General features: G+C 39.4%; 2 protein-coding genes across 6 annotated transcripts in view; one reads left to right on the forward strand and one right to left on the reverse strand.

Moving 5' to 3' along the window:
- dnah7 (dynein, axonemal, heavy chain 7) overlaps nt 1-5,631 on the forward strand; it is a 94,709-nt gene extending 89,078 nt beyond the window's left edge. For all 3 annotated transcript variants that reach the window (XM_059343646.1, XM_059343647.1, XM_059343648.1), the window contains exons 65-66: nt 52-155; nt 4,157-5,631. In XM_059343646.1, the coding sequence (XP_059199629.1) occupies nt 52-155; nt 4,157-4,363 (311 nt within the window). In that variant the 3' untranslated portion in view covers nt 4,364-5,631. The remainder of the gene's footprint in view (nt 1-51; nt 156-4,156) is intronic.
- Nucleotides 5,632-7,903: 2,272 nt separating this feature from the next.
- Nucleotides 7,904-19,647, reverse strand: part of slc39a10 (solute carrier family 39 member 10) — a 41,180-nt gene continuing 29,436 nt past the window's right edge. For 2 of the 3 annotated variants that reach the window (XM_059343656.1, XM_059343654.1), the window contains exons 6-11: nt 18,383-18,547; nt 17,328-17,436; nt 16,942-17,250; nt 15,794-15,874; nt 10,650-10,840; nt 7,904-10,486 (exon numbers count right to left, since the gene is read on the reverse strand). In XM_059343656.1, the coding sequence (XP_059199639.1) occupies nt 10,334-10,486; nt 10,650-10,840; nt 15,794-15,874; nt 16,942-17,250; nt 17,328-17,436; nt 18,383-18,547 (1,008 nt within the window). In that variant the 3' untranslated portion in view covers nt 7,904-10,333. The remainder of the gene's footprint in view (nt 10,487-10,649; nt 10,841-15,793; nt 15,875-16,941; nt 17,251-17,327; nt 17,437-18,382; nt 18,548-19,647) is intronic. The other variant, XM_059343657.1, reaches the window with a different exon arrangement.

The following is a 19,647-nucleotide window of genomic DNA, read 5'->3' on the forward strand; positions in this document are numbered from 1 at the left end:
TGATAACACTAACCTCTTTTGTGCCTCTGTGTTTGTGTGTGTGACGCTCAGGTGTATACATTAGAGGTCTGTTTCTGGATGGCGCCCGCTGGGACCGGAAGGCCAAACTTCTTGCTGAGTCCTACCCCAAAGTTCTGCATGACCCCATGCCTGTGGTGAGTGAGGAGGACACATATTGATTCGAAATACCATCTAATCTACTTCTTTATTCTGATTTTAGTGTCTTTGACAACAACCACGCCATCATCATGTTAAATTTGTTGTTCGTCATTACACAGAATTTTATTTGCCAGTTTAATTATTCCACTAGTCACATGTTTTTTCAATGCAAAAAAATTAAAGTGCCCCTTAAAGCAGCAAATGAAGGTAAAATAGGTGAATGTGGCAGCCACAGCTTAAATAAATAAAAAAACAAACAGCATTTGACCCCGTCTGCCCCTCTGTGTCAAAGCCGGTCAAATTTTAAAATGCCTAAAAATGCTTCAAACGGATTGATTATAGACTGTTGATACATGTGATAGTATAGTTTGTCCAAAAATAGTGGGGGAAAAACACCATGTAATGGGATGTCCAAAAAATGACCCACTCAGAAAAGTCATACTATAGCATGTTGATTTTTGTCAAAAATGGTCAAATGTTAAAGTGCCTAAAAATGATCAGTTATAGCCTGTTGATACATGTGGTAGTATAGTTTTTGTTTTTTTAACACTCAATTTGTTCCACTTCCTTCATTCAGCCTGACATTGTATCCTTTTGTTGTTTTTTTTAACCATGAACAATCTCCACCATGCATGTTACTATTTCAGTGGCAATTTTCTATCTGCTATTTGTCATGGATGTAACCAGCAAGCTATGCAGGACAAGGACAGGACATGGACAGTTTGAGTCTTGGCTGCAGCTGTAGAAGACTGAAAACACTTTGTCATTGTGCTTGTTAACAAACACAGCAGCATAGTTGAAATACTAATGATTCAACTGAGAAAGTTTCATGCTGATCGAAGCTGTAAAGTGCTCCAAAAGTGAGTCATGTAACATTGTCTGTGGGAAAAAATGACTGAGATTTTATTTCTGGAACCAAGGGCGCCTGAAATAACTCCTGCTATGCAACTTTATAGCATCAGTTGGAACAACACCAAAGTTATTTCCATCACTGAACAAATCTGAGATTGATTCAAAGGTCCCAAACCAGAAACAGACACATTTAGAAATCTGACACAGATGACCAAACAAGCTCACCTCAAGGCCCATTTAGCAGCTGGTCAAAGTTGAGATGTTGTTTCTTAAACTCAACTTTTATCTGTCCTTACACTAAGTTACAAGACTGACAAATTCTAGTCCTCTAACATCTCTTATATCAGGTATATCAACTTAAATGCTGCAGGGGGCCACAATTTTTCATGGACACTACCACAGGGCCACATATAGGTCAGTGCACTTAACGGGATATGATGAAACTGCAATTTTAAATATGTTTACAGTGCAGTAACTTAACATATTTCATGCTCAAATGCATGTAGAACAGTATAAATAGGAATACAAATGGTTTGAAGCAAATAAAAAATAACTACTTACTGTGATTTCTTTTTTTTCAGTGCGAGAACAGCAGACCATCATTAATTGCAAGAAGTAATTTTGTGCATTTTTACACTGCACTTTAAGATTTCATGCTCAAATGCTTGTAGTTCTACTGAGGGCCACTTCAAGTGAGGGTGCGGGCCGTATGCGGCCCCCGTGCCTCCAGTTGCCCATCCCTTTCTTATATGATAATAATGACCTAGTTGGAATTGGTGTACAACTTAATATGAAAGTTGTAATCAGTGCATTTAGAACTGCCTTTATCAACATTGCACCTTTTTAATACTGAAGGTACCAATGTGCAAAAATACAGTCATGGGAAAAATGATTAGACCACCCTTGTTTTCTTCAATTTCTTGTTCATTTTAATGTCTGGTACAACTAAAGGTACATTTGTTTGGACAAATATAATGATAACAACAAAAATAAATCATAAGAGTTTAATTAAAGAGCTGATATCTAGATTTTTTCATGGTTTTCTTGATAATGTTTTTGTTATTATCAAGAAAACCATGGAAAATGGCTAGATATCAGCTCTTAGATTAAACTCTTAAGAGCTATTTTTGTTGTTGTTATCATTATATTTGTCCAAACAAATGTACCTTTAGTTGTACCAGGCATTAAAATGAACAAGATATTGAAGAAAACAAGCGTGGTCTAATAATTTTTTATCAAGACTGTAAATGTGTGGGTTTATGTTTTCAGTATAGTTCGTGTTTGACACCTCAGTGTTGGCAACTATAATCCTTAATGTAAAATCCCATGGCAGTGTATGGAAAGAAATGCTGCAGGCAATCAGTCAACAGGAAAAAACCCTCCTTATTGCATAACATATCTTACATAAAGTTTGAGGGGAGGAGGTTTATTGATTCTGCTCCAGTGAAGCTCTCTGCATGCCACAAGAGAGGAAAGATAATATCTGTTCACGTATCAAATTATGAAAATGGGGATATTCCATTATTATTCAGCTTGTAAACTCCTACGAGCCGGCTGTTTGTGTTTTTTTATTAGACACCAATAGTCTCAGAAGAGAAAGTGAACAACTAGCTGATGTAGCTGCGTCTCACCCAGGAGGACGTTCACAGCTCCTTGTTCTCTGGACGCCATTCTGAGCAGCAGCTTCAGCACTTCTTATTTTTTATTGTGCCTGCAGGAAGCCTGGCTCCTTTACTCCCTGCTTCTTTTATTAATTAACAGAGCTTGATATGGTATATGAAAGCAGACTGACAGAGTGATGGAACAGAGTGCCGGTGGCAGAGAGCGAGGACTGATCAAGTTTTGCTTATTCTCCCTCTGTTCTTCACAATGCATTCAGTGATTATGAATAATGCACAAGACTGACTTTTTTAATATTCAGACATTTCAGGGCAAGCTATTAACAGAATCGGTTTTTGACAAGAGCGGAACTTAATTAAAATGTGTTTATTATTTGTGGGGGGAAAATCACAACAGGCTGGCTTTGAAATGCAAATCTTCACAGAGGCGCCTGTTATGGAACCAGATGAGACTTTTCTGGCTGCAACTCAACAAACTCTTTTTGTTTTTGTTTTTTTAAAGATGTTTTTTGAGTGGCCCAGTTTATCCCTTTTGCATAACCAAGACTCCTTAATAGCCCAAGGGGACTCTTCCTTTCTAATGCTATTGTTTTTTTTTTTTAAGTTTATGTCCCCAAAGTTCCAATTTGTAAGTTAATGTTTGGACAACAAATAGAGATCCAGGTTAGTTTCCACTGTGTTTCATGTCCTGACCATAGAACTTTAAATACAATCTAATCTTCTTATTTATTTTGATCTTAGTGTCTTTGACAACAACCACGCCATCATCATGTTAAATTTGTTGTTCGTCATTAGAGGCAAACAGAACTTCACTTGCCAGTTTAATTATTCCACTAGTCTAGGGGGAGGCCCTCTACAGCGGCTCCCTGTGACTGTGACCAAAAAATTATACAAAATAAGGACTTTTATGTCTTTACATTTTAATTTTAATTTATCATTGGCGTTGGCCCAAATCAATTTGTATTCTTCAATTGTAAAAATGTGTGGTTTATAAATGGCAGTAAAACTTTTTTTTAAAACATTTTAGTCAAATAAAATGTGCAACATAGCTTAAGAAAGTCACCCCGGCAACTTAACCTCAAAAGTTTGCCAACTTCGACTTTTGAGTTTCCCTTGCCAGGCTAGCTTTCCTGAGATATTTCTGAGGAGCCGAGCCTCTTATTTGCACTCCTCACTGCATTCTGACAAAACCTTATTAGTAACCGCTCGTTGTGACCTATTAGTAATGTTGGTAGGCTTCAGTTAAGGCGGTGTTATCTTCATTGTACAGTTAAAAAAAAAGTTGTGGCTCCATTACAAGATTTTTTCTCTTTTTTTGGCCAACAACAGCTCTTTTTTTTAGTTTTTTTAGTAAAAGTTGTCGACCCCTGCACTAGTCAAATGTTTTGAATGCAAAAAAATGAAAGTGACTGTTAAAACAGCAAATGAAGGTAAAATAGGTGAACGTGGCAGCCACAGCTTAAATTTTAAAAAAACAGCATTTAACCCCGTCTGTCCCTCTGTGTCCTCGTCCCTCTCTCTGTCAGATGTGGCTGAAGCCTGTCAAACGACAAGACATCCCCCAAAGGATGTGTTATCTGGCGCCCGTCTACAAAACCAGCGAGCGGCGTGGCACCCTGTCCACCACCGGCCACTCCACCAATTATGTCATCGCCATGACGCTCAACTCCAACGTGCCTGCCGAACACTGGATCAGACGAGGGGTAGCACTGCTCTGCCAGCTCAGCTCCTAGTGTCTGTTGGTCTCACACATATGCACTGATGTGTCATTAAAAAAAGCATGAAAAGAAAACACAGCCTCTTTTATGCCCAACATAAAAATCTAACAGTGACAGGTGATAATAATAGGCAACAATGACTCCATCTGTTTGTAACAGTTTTAAACTTTAGCCATGCCACTGTTTTGGTTCTGTCCTGATTCAACAGAAAAAAGGACCATTATGGATTAAAAGTATGTTGTCTTCAATATTAAACAACCACTTTAGAGCTCAACAGTGACCATCCGCTCTTGATTAGCTCTGGTTCCAGAAGTAAATTTCCAATTAATTTTCTCCACTGACAGTTTAGAAAATCCTTATATCAAGAGTTTTATGGCTTGAACCAAGCCAACCGACTACGAGATGAATTGTGTCCATAAAACATTTAATTTGCAGCAATAAAGAAGATTGGAAAACGAAAAAAAAGTACAGGATGTTGTACATATTTTAATAATGAAGTAACTACTTTTCCCATAAACCAGTGCTATTGATGCGGCTTCAATGCTAATAATAGTTCAGCGCACTTCATTGAATTTAACCTTGGTTATTTGGTGAGCCCTTTGAAGACTCTTTGTCCTCAAGTGGACTATTAAAAGGAGTTAGAGGAGTTGAGTACTGCTACAGCTACTGAGGCTAACGTTAGCTTACATTAACATTAACTTGCTGTCACATTAGTGGACAACCAAAACAGCCACCGAAGCTAAAATTATGTGGTGAATTCAATGGTGGGGTAGCCCAGCCCTGTTTGTGGTAAAAACAATTATTTTAAAATTGCTCTGAGCATGATCAATGTTCTAACTGTTCTAACTGGCATTAGCCAGGCCCCCAGGATTCCCAATTTTCTGCGGAAACAGCAGTGAAGATCATCTGAATATTGAATAAATCTTACTGGACTGGTGTCAACCTAAACCTGTGTGCGAAGAATCCTCCTACAATCAAAACTGTAGGAGGTAAGGCTGATGTGGACACACACACACACACACACACACACGAGTGAGTACTATACCACATTCAACTCGCGGCATGACCAGCAAAAAAGGCAATGTTGAGTATTTTGCACTTTATTTCAACTTACGGTTTACATGATGTTCTTGAACTGATTATTTACATGAAGTAACAGCTTGAATCCAGTTAAATCTTTTCCTTGACAAAACCTGAGTTGAATTTTTAAAATAGCATTGAAGGTTTTTTTTTTCATGTCATAGAAAGAGAAACAAGACAACTTGAATGTATTTTTGTTTCTGCATTGAAAACTTGAATAAACGGGTGTTTTTTCCAATAATTGTATATGCCTTCCTTTGATTTTGGAAATATTAAGGGTTCTGCAAAGAAACTAGTCTCAAAGTCCACTGTGGCACAATATGGCCTCAAATGACAGAAAACACCATATTATGTGATGTACAAAAACGGAAAAAAAAGGTCATACTATATGGCTGGAAAGGATTACGTGAAAAATCATGAAGATTGGGCACTTCTGGAAAAGTTTTTGATTTTTGGCAGGGTGTTAGGTAGGCCTAACGTTTTTAAAAATCCATCGATATAAGTTGGGGTGGCCCCCCTAGTGGCCGGTATTGATGAAAAACAGAATGGTGCCCGCATAAAAAGAGAAAAGGTTATATCTCAGCTTCCTTTGGTCTTAAATGATACAATGAATCTTGATATTATCTTCCTATTTTAAGGTCATTTTCATGTCAAACTTATTGGTCGCTTTTTGCTTGAAAAACGGTCCATATCTCTGAAATGAAATAACATAGAAAGATTATTCAAGACTCTAAACACATATATGAAATGCCTATAATGTGTTCTACTAGTTTACCCAAGCTTTGCCTTCGGATTCAGCTGGTTTTACTAGAATGTTGTAGTCCATTGCAAAATGTAAAAAAAAAAATCAAAATTTTTGGCACAGATTAAACAAGGTGGTTCGCCCTGGTTACACATCTTAACCACTGAGGAACCCTTGGATGTTTGTCCAAGGGTGCCTGTTGGTCCTACTTTTGAGTTTCCCAAGACAAGAAGAACCATATGTGAGGTATGTGTACTGTGATTTTACATATTTTTATGGTACACTGACTTGCCCACATTCCTCTGTGTAGTTTGAAGTCACTATGTTGATTACTGAGCTTGCTAGCTTTTGGTAACTTGCTAGCTAGATAGCTAATATATGCAAATTCGGCTTCATTTCTCCATTTCTCCCAAGACTTCTTAATAGCCGAAGGGGACTCTTCCTTTCTAATGCCATTTTTTAAATTTAAGTTTATGTCCCCAAAGTTCCAATTTGTAAGTTAATGTTTGGACAACAAATAGAGATCCAGGTTAGTTTCCATTGTTTCATGTCCTGACCATAGAACTTTAAATACAATCTAATCTTCTTATTTATTCTGATCTTGTCTTTGACAACAACCACGCCATCATCATGTTAAATTGGTTGTTCGTCATTACACAGGTACACAGAATTTAATTTGCCAGTTTAATTATTCCACTAGTCAAATGTTTTGAATGCAAAAAATGAAAGTGCCTGTTAAAGCAGCAAATGGAGGTAAAATAGGTGAATGTGGAAGCCACAGCTTAAATTTTTGTCTGTGGATTTTTGTCCAAAATGGTCAAATTTTAAAATGCCTAAAAATGCTAGAAATGGCCCAATTATACTCTTTGTCCAAAAATAGCAGGGGAAAAAACACCTTATGGGATGTCCAAAAAAGACCCCCTCAAAAAAGTCATACTCTAATATGTTGATTTTTGTCATAAATGGTCAAATTTTAAAATGCCTGAAAATGCTTCAAATGGGTCAGTCACAGCCTGTTGATACATATTAGAGCATAAAATGTCCGGAAATAACACCATATTATGCAATCTCCAAAAACTGAAAAAAGCCATAGTATAGTATGTGGATTTTTGTCAAAAATGGTCACATTTTAAAATGCCTCAAATGGATCAATTATGCTCTGTTGATACAAATGGTAGTATAGTTTGGCCAAAAATATTGAAAAAACACCATATTATGGGATGTCCATGCTTTAAAAGTCCACCGTGGAATTTGATATTTTTTTACCATGGAATCTGAGATACCTGATTAGCCACTTGTTATGGTAGCGAAATGTTAGTAGTAAAATGGATTGATTATTCAATTTTATTATGACTATTCATCAATAAATTAGGTCTCTCTACTCGACTTCTACTGCATCAGTTAAGTTTGATAATTGATAAGTAATTATTGATTTCACCATGTCTTACGTTGGTTCAGGTTAGCTAGACTAATGGCGGAAAATACTCACTTCCTGCTGCAACTTCCACATTTCTTTAGTTTCTAAATGTGTGCATCGTTCACCGAGCTTTAACGTTTGTTTAAGAATCAGCTTTGCTAAACCTGTTGATGTGATAACAAAGCAGGAGACAGATGGAGAGGGGAGCAGCGAGAGGCAGGAGAATGTCACTGATAGATGTGTTACACTGTTGTGGTTCTGCAGCTGCACACAACTGCAAGTTGTCTTTGTAACAACACGCCAGAACAAAATCATCGATTTTCAGAGTTTTTATTTTCCTTTCATATGGGAGAATGCACAGACAGGCAAACAGCAAGGATGTCACACTTTGCATTTTATATCCAGATTACTTAACGAACATACATACAACAAAGCAAAATGAGAACAATCATGGACCTTCATTTTACCGAAAATTCTTTGCCCAATAAACAGTGGGAGGAGTTTGGGGCGTAGTGTCGCTGACTTATTGCACACTTGACAGCACAGTTTGGATTTTAAACATGAGAAATACGGAAAAAATCTGCAAAAATAACCCTTAATACCAAATTTTTAAAAAAATCAATATTGAAGAACACTAATGAAGAAATGTCAAACTCATATTTTAAAGACATCAAATTGTGATCGTTGCTTGGTGTAAGAACATAACCAAAGTACATTCAGGTCTCGCTGTGTGCCAGATTAAATCATGAAATGTCTGGTTAAAGATACAAGTGGTGATGATGCAGTTAAGTCATCATAATACCAGCTCCAATACGCCCCAAACATTCCCCCACCATCTTCACACAGTTAATTTAAAAAGTAACAAAGGTTGTCAATAGTTTAACTTTGCAGTACAAAGAATGAAAACAAATTTACACTCAACACATTGTCTGTACCGTTTCACTCATGCTTCATGCATGATTCAGTCCGATGAGTTCCATGTGACTGACGATGATTTACAGCCAGTTGAGACATAAATGATGGATGTCACACAGTGACAGGATAAATGAAGCGACACACATTATCTGTGTGCTCCAGCAGCTGAAGCCAGGACTACCTAGCTTAGCGTGTGAGCTGCAGGACAGCCAATGGAATGTAAGGGGAAGGGCCGTGTCAAGCACCAGCCACTGAAAATCCACACTCGTACCAGATTTGGCACAGTCAGCAGAGTGACTATAATGCACACCCTCGGAAACATAATTGAGGAATGCTTGTACAAAAAAATAAAAATAATATTAATAATAATAATAATAATAATAATAATCTTTGTTGTACTGTTTGATAAATCAAGTTAAACATCCATTACTGGTGCAGGGAGTGCTGTCACACCTGTATGCTGTTCTGCTGTGATACAGGAGCACTGTCTTCTACTTGGTCCATACTTAATTGGTTCCTCGACAGCACTACTTTCACTATTCACTATTATTTAGCAGCAACAAAAATGAGCGTTTAGCTGCTCATCTACTGACGCTATGTATCTACAGTACAGGAATAAAAGTCTGCATTTGTGTGACAACTCAACCTCCTACTGTAATTAAATGTCCACTGCAGGGTGGTCCGACTGGACGAAGCACCTTTTAGGAACATGAAGAGGCACCCTAAAATAAAACTAGTAAACTACAACACTTTTTGATGAAGACATTTTTCTCTGAATTCACATTTTGAAGCTGCTGATTCATAAAAAAAAGTAAGATATAATGTAAAGGCCTAACAAGGATATGTCTCCTCTGGCTACAGATTGTCAAAAAATTTTTTTTAGTAAGACGTCTAGTTTCTAAACAAAAACATTAAAGGCTTAAATGCTAATTTGTTGCAAAGGCTTTGGCAGCTGTGTTAGCTATCACTATGGACTACAAAGGGTTTAGTAATACCAAATTAGAGAATAAAACATAAATGGAGAAAGTTGCAGCAAAAACACCGAGCTGATCTGGGACTTTTTTCTATTTCGACACTGCAGCTCAAAAGCTGTCATCGCGTTATGAAGTGGAAGCAGCGTGAGTTGAAGGGGTTTATTCCAGATGTGGTAGCTAGCTAAACTGATCGCTCCGTCACCATGGCGGCGTGTGGAGCTGCTGCCGTGCTGCTCCAGTGGCCAGAGCTTGGCACAGGAGACGATGAGATGTTTGATACACAGCGGGATGACATCAGAAGTCGATGATGGATGGCGGGTGGAACACATACCACAGATGTACGGGGCATGGATGATGGGACACAGAACAGGGTGGATGAGAGATGAGGAGGTGGAGGGGTGTGTACAACAGCAACACGCTAACAACAGGTGATGATGCATAGGCGGTGAGCTGCTGGGCCGTGGCAGCTGCCTCTCTGCAGGAATCGCTCCACCTTTTACTGTCTGCATCCTTTTTTTTTTAGATGGATTTTTTAGAGGTTACTGGTTCAGAGCAGAGGGGGTGTTTTGTGGTCGGTGTGCGGCCTCTCTCATTGGAGCAGACAGATCGGAGCTGACGGAGGAGAGGTAATGGAGGAGCAGAGTGTAAACATCACGGGCAGAGTCATGAGATATGCATAAGCGGCCGCTGCATGTGTGGAATGGAGGCACTGGCCATGAACGAGACCCACATAACATGCAAGACTGGGCCGTTACATTGCAAACAAAGCATGTTAAGGCCAAGAAGAACAATATTGATACATCCAGCTCTCCCCCTCCTTCACTTCCCAGCGTCCCCCTATCTCTCCCTCTCCTCGACTAGAAGCCAAAATCGAAAACGATGCGGTCTTCGAAGATGGCGATGAGCAGCATGATGGCGAACCCGGTGAGCATGCCTAGGTTCTGCAGGACAAAGTGCCCCAGCTGGCAGCGCTTGTGGTCCTCGCTGTCCCCGTGGAGCATTTCTGGCAGCTGTGAAAAAAAGACAAAGTTGTGATCAGAAGCTGAAATTGGCATTGCAGATCAGGATGCTGCCGCCTGCTCGTGTTAGAGAGGAGGCAGCGAAAGTTAAGATGATGTCGTCGAGGGGGACAATTATCACTTTGGGGCTGTCGAGTGCCGCGTGCCAACTCACCATATCCACCAGAGCCACGTACAGGAACATGCCAGCGGTGATGGCGAAGATCCAGCTGGTGACACTGTGTGTGTACTGGCCCACAGCTGTGCCAATCACCATGCCGACGTAGGCCATGAGGGCGGACAGCAGATTGTAGACAATGGCCTGCTTCACTGACATCCCGGCTTTCAGAAGCACCGCAAAGTCACCTGTCAGCCAGGAGAGACACGTTTAGACACCATTAAAGCAATTCCCATGCATCCATGTCTTATTCTGACACCACGGCTCCCACTCTGTTTATAAGAAAAACTTGTCCAGGACCTTTCCGGGGCATTTTTCCGGATTTTTTCTTCACAATACAGGAAGGCACTTGTCCACAAACAGTCAATAACTAACTGTAAGCCAAGAGTTCACAATGGAGTGTCTCAGATTTATTACAGGTAAAACCCATCACTGCAGAACTGTACAATTAGGTTGTCTGGCCTCCTCTTTTAAAAAGCCTTCATCTCTCCAAATAACACCAATGTCAGTTGGTTAGAAAGTGTCTAACGGCAGCAGGCTTGTATCGTTGCACGACTCAGTTGTGGCCTTGACAGCTTTGAGGTGACACGGCTGAACTCAGGCTTGTACCAGTGATGTGCTAACAGAGGTTCATGAAGCTCTATGACCCATTTGATTTGATTTTCTGAGCCCCCTACATGGTGCTCTTGGTTTTAAGAAAATGGCTCAAGAAATGGTAATTTAATCCCCATCTAGTGGGCTCAGAAAATAAAGACAATGGTTCATGAAGCTTCATTTGCACATCACTAACTTCCCCTTATCTGACATTAGAGTGTGTCATCAAGCTCACATCTTGAGTGTACAATTCTACAATGTCATTTATCAGACACTTTTATCCAAAGCATCATTTGAGAGTTAAGCCTCCTGTTATGTTGGTTTCTCAGGAACAGCAGTAATGTTCCTGGGTCAATTTGACCTGGGGCATGTTTAATTATACAAAACTAAAACTAAAAAATCCCAATAAACCTTGTTTATATTTCATCAATAACTCCATTACTAACCATTTCAATCGATATATAGTGCAATGGTGTTCTCTACCTCTCACAGATCATGGTTCACTGAGGATAATTCATTTGTTTTTCATAAAAAAAATGCATGTGAAAACTTTTTTTAAGTACATTGGAAAGACCTACATATAAAATACAATGGTTTTACATGGCATTGAGTTTTTGAAAATTTTATTTTACATTTTTTTCTTTTGGGGAGTGATGTTGATAAATTAACACGAGCCACCTCTTCAGTTCAGTTTATGTAATATGAGCATTATTATGTGAAATGAACCATTTTCACTGTATATGTTGATTTCACTTGTTAAGCTAAGCAGAAGAAGTTTCATCCCCCCAAAAAAATACTTTAAACTATATTTTTTTAATTTTTATACTCTGAAATGGGTAAATTTGACCTGCAACATAACAGGATTAATACAGGAATAATACAACACAAGCAAAGAGTAAGACGGCACATGAGTAAGTGCTTTGGGTTAAGCCTTGAGTTCCAAAATAAATATACATCTAGGTTTACGTAGGTGAATTGGAGGCTAACAAACATACATGAACATTTTTTGGACAACATAGATAATTTCAAGGAGATCTGGTCATTTTAATTCCTGGTGTTCTGCAGGGCATGTAGGAACCCTGAGACACATACTGTCTGTTCACGAGCTGTTTATGAAAGGTATCAAAGTAAGAGAAAAAGTGTAATGCTGCAGCGGTGACAGCAGCGTGTCCAATTTCTGTTTACGCTTTGCAAAGTGACGTGCTCTTTGCTGCATATAAACCCCTCGCTGAATAGCTGGGCGCTAGTCATGCTGTGCTTTGTCTCACTCTCTCAGTGTGTTCTGCCTCTGCCACCGGTGATGAGGTGAGCTCCTTCAAACAACCCCCCCCCATACGTCTGCCTCCGCTATCTGTCTTCCAGCAGGTGGAAAACAGACCAGGAGCCACTCTTTCTAAGAAATATGTCTTTGACTCCCTTCTGATACACTTATGATTACACATGCATGCCATAGCCTCGCTAGCCTCTTCAATCATTGCCGGGGCCAAATGCGGGAAGAGGCCCAAGTCTCAGCGGAAACGCCCTGGATTTGGAGAGAGAGATGAATACTGAGAAGGGGGTGGCCTACATTTCCTGCACCGTGTAACAAGCGGCCTCTTTTCCTTGCTAATTACCTCAATGAATATATTACCACTCTGCTCTCATCCATCAATCAAACCCGGAGAAAAGGGGGGAGAAGTTAAAGAGAGACACACACCTCACTTCAATGGACTTTTTCTCTCTCTCTCTCTCTCTCTTCAACTTACTCTGGCGTTTCCTGCCTCCTCACTTCCAATCCGTCCGACAGTCAGACACGCCTGCCGCCACCTCATCTACCGCAATTAACACACCCATCACTGCCAATTAGCTTCACTCTGGGTGGTTAAAGAACCCTCATAATCATCATCTTTGCCATCCAGCTGCCAGGCGGGGGACGGCTTTTGTGTTCAGGAGGAGCTGAGAGGTGCACTCGTCAAACCGCTGGGTTTGTCTGACAAGCGGCCCTACGGGGGTGAAGCATGGCAGCTAGTGCTCCTGAAGAGCGGGCGCCGAATCAACAGGAAATGTGAAATAGCACGCGGAGAGGCTGATCTCGCATATCTTCACAGACCGCTTGAGACAGGACTTGTGCTGCAGTCAACCATCTGGAAACTTGAGTACAATGGAGTCAAAATAGAGACAAAAGTGTTGAACCAGAATCAAAGCTCTTCTTTATGATCCTGAAGCCTCACGGATACAGATATACACCAAGTAGCTGCACATTTGTTGGCACTTAACCTCTTAGTGCTCTGACGGCCCAGACCGCTTTTTTCTTTGAGAGGCTGCAGTGGGTTCAGTTTTAATGCTGCAGTGGTATCATATGAAACTAGAAGACATAAAGAATCTATTGGTACAGGAAGGCGGGTAATCAGCACTCCAAAGTCAGGCCAACTTTAGCAAGGGAAGTACTGACATACCCGTTTTTAAAGGGGTCCCTTGACCTCTGACCTGGAGATATCGGAACAAAAATGGACTTGAAAACAGACTAAATATTCGCCTATATTGAAATACACAATATTTCTGCAAACTGGGTAGGGCTGGGCAATATAAAAAATATATCAATATAGTTCAACTTTTTTTCTTTCTCTATATATATAAATGCTGCCCTTACTAGGGTTTGTCATATTTAGTTATTTTGTAATGTTCGTTATTCCTTTCTCATATAATATATTTATTTCAGAAAAGGATTGGCCTATTTAATTTCATAGGCTATTTCTATGTCAGATATTTTTTTATTTAAATGTGCACTTAATGGAACTTTGATTTTTTTTTTATTTTATTTTTTTTTTTTTAAAGGTACTCCTCTTAAGTCTTAGGACTTAAATAAACAATATTAATAAAACTACTTGTGACATGTCATGTTTGGCTTTGACTTTGAATGAACATTTGCTCTCACTTTGCGATAAAAATATCGGGATATATATACTTGTGGAGGTAAAAAATCAAAGTGAATATTAAGCCTAAATATATTGGGATATGACTTCTGGTCCATATCGCCCAGCCCTAATACTGGGGTCCCTAGACAGTCGTGGAACTGCATAAACTGGGTATCACTGGAAAGCTGAGACTCTTGTGGATACAATGAGTCTAAGTCTATTTATGTGTGATGATATTAGTCCCCATTATAGCCATGAGAGCATTTATTGAAACTTGACCTCAGTGTATAAAATGAGCTGCTGTGACCTCTAGGATAATCACAGCCTCATGAAACTTTATAAACACAAACTAAAGACCTAGAGCATTCAGAGGATATATAGCTATTATTGACAGTAAGGGGGTTTCTCAGCAGTCTGTAGAACAAAGGTTCTTGCCATGCCAAGATTCTTCTATGGTTTTCCTCAAGGTCTTGGTTTCTTAATGTGAACTTTTGGAGGAGTCGATCAATTCAAGCGGATAAATATGGTGCAATTTAGCCCCAAATGTGCTGAACAAATATTCTAAACTCTTATACACGTTCACAGTTGTAATTTAGTAATGAATTTATCAACTTATCAAAATATTTATGACAACATGAGCTGGCTCTCAGATTAATCTTAACACCACTTCTATGTGACATCTACTGTTGACCTGCTATCTCCCCCTAAAAGCGCTGTCCCCCCATCCCTAGACCTTTAAAGGGGGCAGATTGTTAAAGGGTTAAACAGGTTTTTTGTGGCATTAAACCAAATGTGTTTCATCCCCCTTTGCTCATGCAGATGCTTTTAACAGAAGCCTGTGTTCCTCTCTTTCCCCCTAAACACAACAATAACAGTGGGACAGGATGCTACTAGTCAACACAAGGGGGAGCAGGCAGACAAACGCAGGCTATTATTCACAGGCTCGCCGTAATTGACACCGCTCTATTCATCAAGCACACAAACGAGGCATGGAAACTGCACCGCGACAAGACACATCATTAGTACTGATCTGCTGTGGATGGCCCCATTGTCTGAGTTTTTCAGCCCCACTCTCGCCACCTCTTCCTCACTCTCTATAAACAAACAGGCAGAGGAGAGCCCCGCAGAGTAAAAAACAAAAAAAACTCCACTTCGAACAAAAATGTTCACTGTTGCTGAGTCAAACTGAATCAAATGGGTCCTCGGAGAGAACACATTTGAATGCAAATGAACGCACCAGCAGCTGTAGCGTCTTTGAGCCTGACTGTATTGAACAATGTGTGCCAGGCACGGTACATCATCTTCACTGACAGACACGTTGACGAGCCATTTCGCTGCTGTCAGACAAAAGCCATTAATCGGGGAAAAAGTACATTTTTCTGGAGTGAGAGGAAGAGTGATGATTATTGACACCGCTGGGTTTTTAACAAGTTCCAGGGGACCGCGGGGTCGTGAGACTCCCTCCGATTAAAGTTTCAGTCCAAGTTAGAATAAGAGCTGTTTTGCATGAGGCAGTGATTTAAACACTGAGCTGACTGCAGGGCCTTCACAATACATCTTTGTTCTAAATGAAGAGCACATTGTCTAGTGTGTGACGAGAAAAAGACTTGTTTTGTTTTTGGTGACACTTTAGTCTGTTTGCAGTCCACTTACCGAGTTCATGAGGTAATTCATGGCAGAAAACAGCTACTGAAGTACTGATGCCTCCTGTCAGGTTGGCACTGAACGCTGCACCTGGAGACACAACAAGTTGAGGAAGTGTTAGGGAGGGAAAATATGGTATAATATATATCATTATCTCATTACAATTGTGCATTGTTGACAGACTTTTGGTGCCACTTATATTCAAGTTAAAGGGGCGGGGCATGACCCATAACCCATCACATCTATGTTGTTTCATCGACTGAAAAATGCTTCCACAGAATTAAAGGTTCACTCTTATCACACACGTCAATCGTTAGATCTTCATCCTCCAAGATTTCTTACATGCAGAGGTCAATTTATTGTTAAATTCAGGGGGACTAAATTATGGAATACCTTTTCCCATCTCTATAAAATGTTTCAAAAGATGTCTAAAAGCCCATTTAACTGCTGTTTTATATTTCTAATTCACACACAAATACTCTTTTAAATCATGTTCATATTTTTGTTTTTATATTGTTATTTTTGTTATTGTCATTTTAACAAAGCTCTGATTATAAATGGCTCCAGTGGTGGAAAAAAGTATTCAGATCCTTTACGTCTAAGTCCTGCATTCAAAACTTACTGAAGAAGAAGTACAAAAGTATGAGCATCAAAATGTACTTAGAGTATCAGAAGAAAAAATACTAATTTGTACTCAGATTGTTCTAAATATATTATTCGACTATTTGTGTTGATGCATTTACGAAAGCAGCATTTTAATTTTAACATAGGGCTCATTCTAACTACTAAATATACTGTTATGAGGTTAAATTTATCATGATTTTACATTAAACCTTGACTTAAAAAGTAACTAAAGCTGTCAGCTAAATGTATTGGGGAAAAAAGTACAATATTTGACTCAAAATGTAGTGTAGCAGAAGTATAAAGTTACACAAAATGGAAATACTCAAATAAAGTAGACATACCTATGAAGCATACTTAAGTACAGCACTTGAGTAAATGTACTTAGTTACTTTGCACCACAGCTGGACTCAGTAATAAGGCCTGTCAGAGTTATCTCTTAGCCAAACTACGATTTGACTGTATGCTACAATGCTATGCAGTTTGCCTTTGTGATTTAAACCTGTGGAGGTAAAAATCAAAGCAGATGGTGTTACCTATAGCCAGGCCGTCACTGAAGTTATGCATGCCATCGCCCATGATGACCATCCAGGCGATGCTGGCTATACCGGCGTCCTTCATCTCCTGGTCAGAGTGGCAGTTCCCGCCGTGCGAGTGGCCGTGGCCGTGCGAGTGTCCGTGCTTCTTGACCTTGCGCCCGTTCTCCTTGGTGGGTGACTGCGGCTCTTGTTGGGGGATCGCGGCCGCCAGCGGCGTCTTGTTGGTGGGAGAGTCGGGCGTCTGGAGCTCCGTGAGCTGCGTGTCGTTGTGGCCGTTGTCGCAGGAGACGGCGGCGCTGTCGGCTTCTGGAGGGACAGAGGACGTGTTAGAGAGACAGAGCGCCCCTTCAGCCAGGCTCCGGCTGTGATTCAACACTTCTTACCTTCATTGAGAGGCTTCAGGTGCAGCCACTCTGCATCCGAGCGCCGATTTAATTTGTGATCTGACAACTTCCTGCCGATCTTGCCCTCCTCGCTCGCCTTCTTCTTGCCCTGTGAGCACAGACACAATTGTATGCTCAGTCCAGAGTAATTCAGTACATGTAGGGTAGGGCGATATATCAATATAAAAAAAAAAAAGATATATATTTTAAAGTGAAATTTGCACTGTGATTCTTGCTCCAGACAAGCTGCTTTATATATAAATGCTGCCCTTAAAAGAGTTTGTCATATTTAGTTATTTTGTAATGTTCTTTATTCTTTTCTCATATAAATATATTTATTTCAGAAAAAGATAGGCCTATTTTATTTCATAGGATATTTTTTTTTAAGATGTTTTTTTATTTAAATGTGCACTTTATTGAGCTTTGATTAAAAATAAATAAATATTAGAGCACTTTTTTTCTTTAATTTCTTGTTAATTGTAATGCCTGGTACAACTAAATGTAAATTTGTTTGGGAAAATATAATGATAACAACATATAACATTTAAAAATAGCTGATAAGAGTTTAATTTAAGAGCTAATATCTAGACATTTTCCATGTTTTTTCTTGATAATGATTTTGGTTATTATCAAGAAAACCATGGAAAATGTCTAGATATCAGCTCATAAATTAAACTCTTATGAGCTATTTTTATTGTTATTATTATATTTATCCAAACAAATGTACCTTTAGTTGTACCAGGCATTAAAGTGAACAAGAACTTGAGGAAATGGTCCAATAATTTTTTCCATGACTGTATATTCGCTTAAATAAATACTTTCAATGAAACTGCTTTTGACTGGTCATATTTGGCTTTGACTTTGACTGAACATTTGCTCTCACTTTGTGATAAAAATATTGGGATGTATATCATATATCGATATTCAGCTTAAATACATTGGGATATGACTTCTGGTCCATATCGCCCAGCCCTATATCCACCAAACATAGTGGACGAAACAAACTGTGTGTGAGAATTAGTGTCTGATGACGACCTGGGTCATGTCTGTCTCACCCCATGGTCTTTGTAGTGCTGAAACATGCCAATACAGTGTTCGATGATGAAGAGGAGGTAGATGCCGGCCAGCGCCGTCAGGCCCTTCCACACTCCATCAAACTCTGTTAGCAGATCAGTGCTGTTGCTGGTTTCGGTCTGGCTGTGGTCGTGCTGCCCTTGAGACTGCAGATGGGAAGAGGAACAGAGGAAGACTGAGAGGAGGATGGGAGCGAGGGAGGAGGATCACACATTCATCAGTACACAGATTTCAGTTCCAAGAGCAGAGTTCAAGAGGATGGTTGATGATCACTGAAACACACTGTGTTACTGTAATTGCACACAGATCTACTTGGTGTGTTAGACATGTACTGACAATTGGTGAGTGGAAGAGGAAGTTGAAGCTTTCAGTATCACTAAAAAAGTGTTGTGAAAACATTCAGGACACGGTCAGCAGTCACTACGGCCCCTGAGAAGAGCAGGACTCCCGTATGTGTCACTTCTGTAGGAAATGTTTAAAGGTTGTTTTGTAGAGGTGGGGGCAAAAAACATACAGCGGGCTGACTTTTAAGAATATACTGGAGATACTCCGTCAAGACGTTATTTCATGGACACCATCGTCCTTACATGTTTGATATCAGTTCAGTTTGACTGAATACTTTGTTGGTCAGTCTGTGGGTTTGACTCTCATTGTGGAGAAATAAAAAGACTGAAGTGAGATGAAAAGACTGAGAATTTTCTCTTATTTGACAAAACGATCCTTGATTGAATTTAATTTTGTGGACACTAAATGCAGTTAAACAGGAAAATCGCAATATATTATATTGCAACACTCACCATGTCGCAAACTGCTTAAAATCGCAATAATATCGTATCGTGACTCAAGACATGTTTTCATTAAAAACATTGCCTAAAAGAACAGACATTATGATTTAGTGAATATGTCATTGAATTCGCTTTATTCTACACGTCTAAATTCAAATTTCTGTAAAATAAACCACCAGATCCTGTAAAAAAAAAAAAAAACATGAAAAAAACTTTGATTGAACTGCAGGCTGTTTACACAGAGCTGAGAGGAGAAGCCAAGAGAGGTTGCAAACATTTAAATAGTTCAATATATGTAGCATGTGGGGCCCCATTTTTCCCAACATTGATAACACTTGTATATATAGATTCCACGTCATTCAAATAAAATAAATTACCAAGGAAATTTAACTTGCATTATATTTTTAAGCTTTATGGTATTTTGATTGTGTTATGTTGCACTTTAGACATTTTTCAATTCT

This window comes from Centropristis striata, chromosome 10 (genome assembly GCF_030273125.1).
Source record: "Centropristis striata isolate RG_2023a ecotype Rhode Island chromosome 10, C.striata_1.0, whole genome shotgun sequence".
NCBI lineage: Eukaryota > Metazoa > Chordata > Actinopteri > Perciformes > Serranidae > Centropristis > Centropristis striata.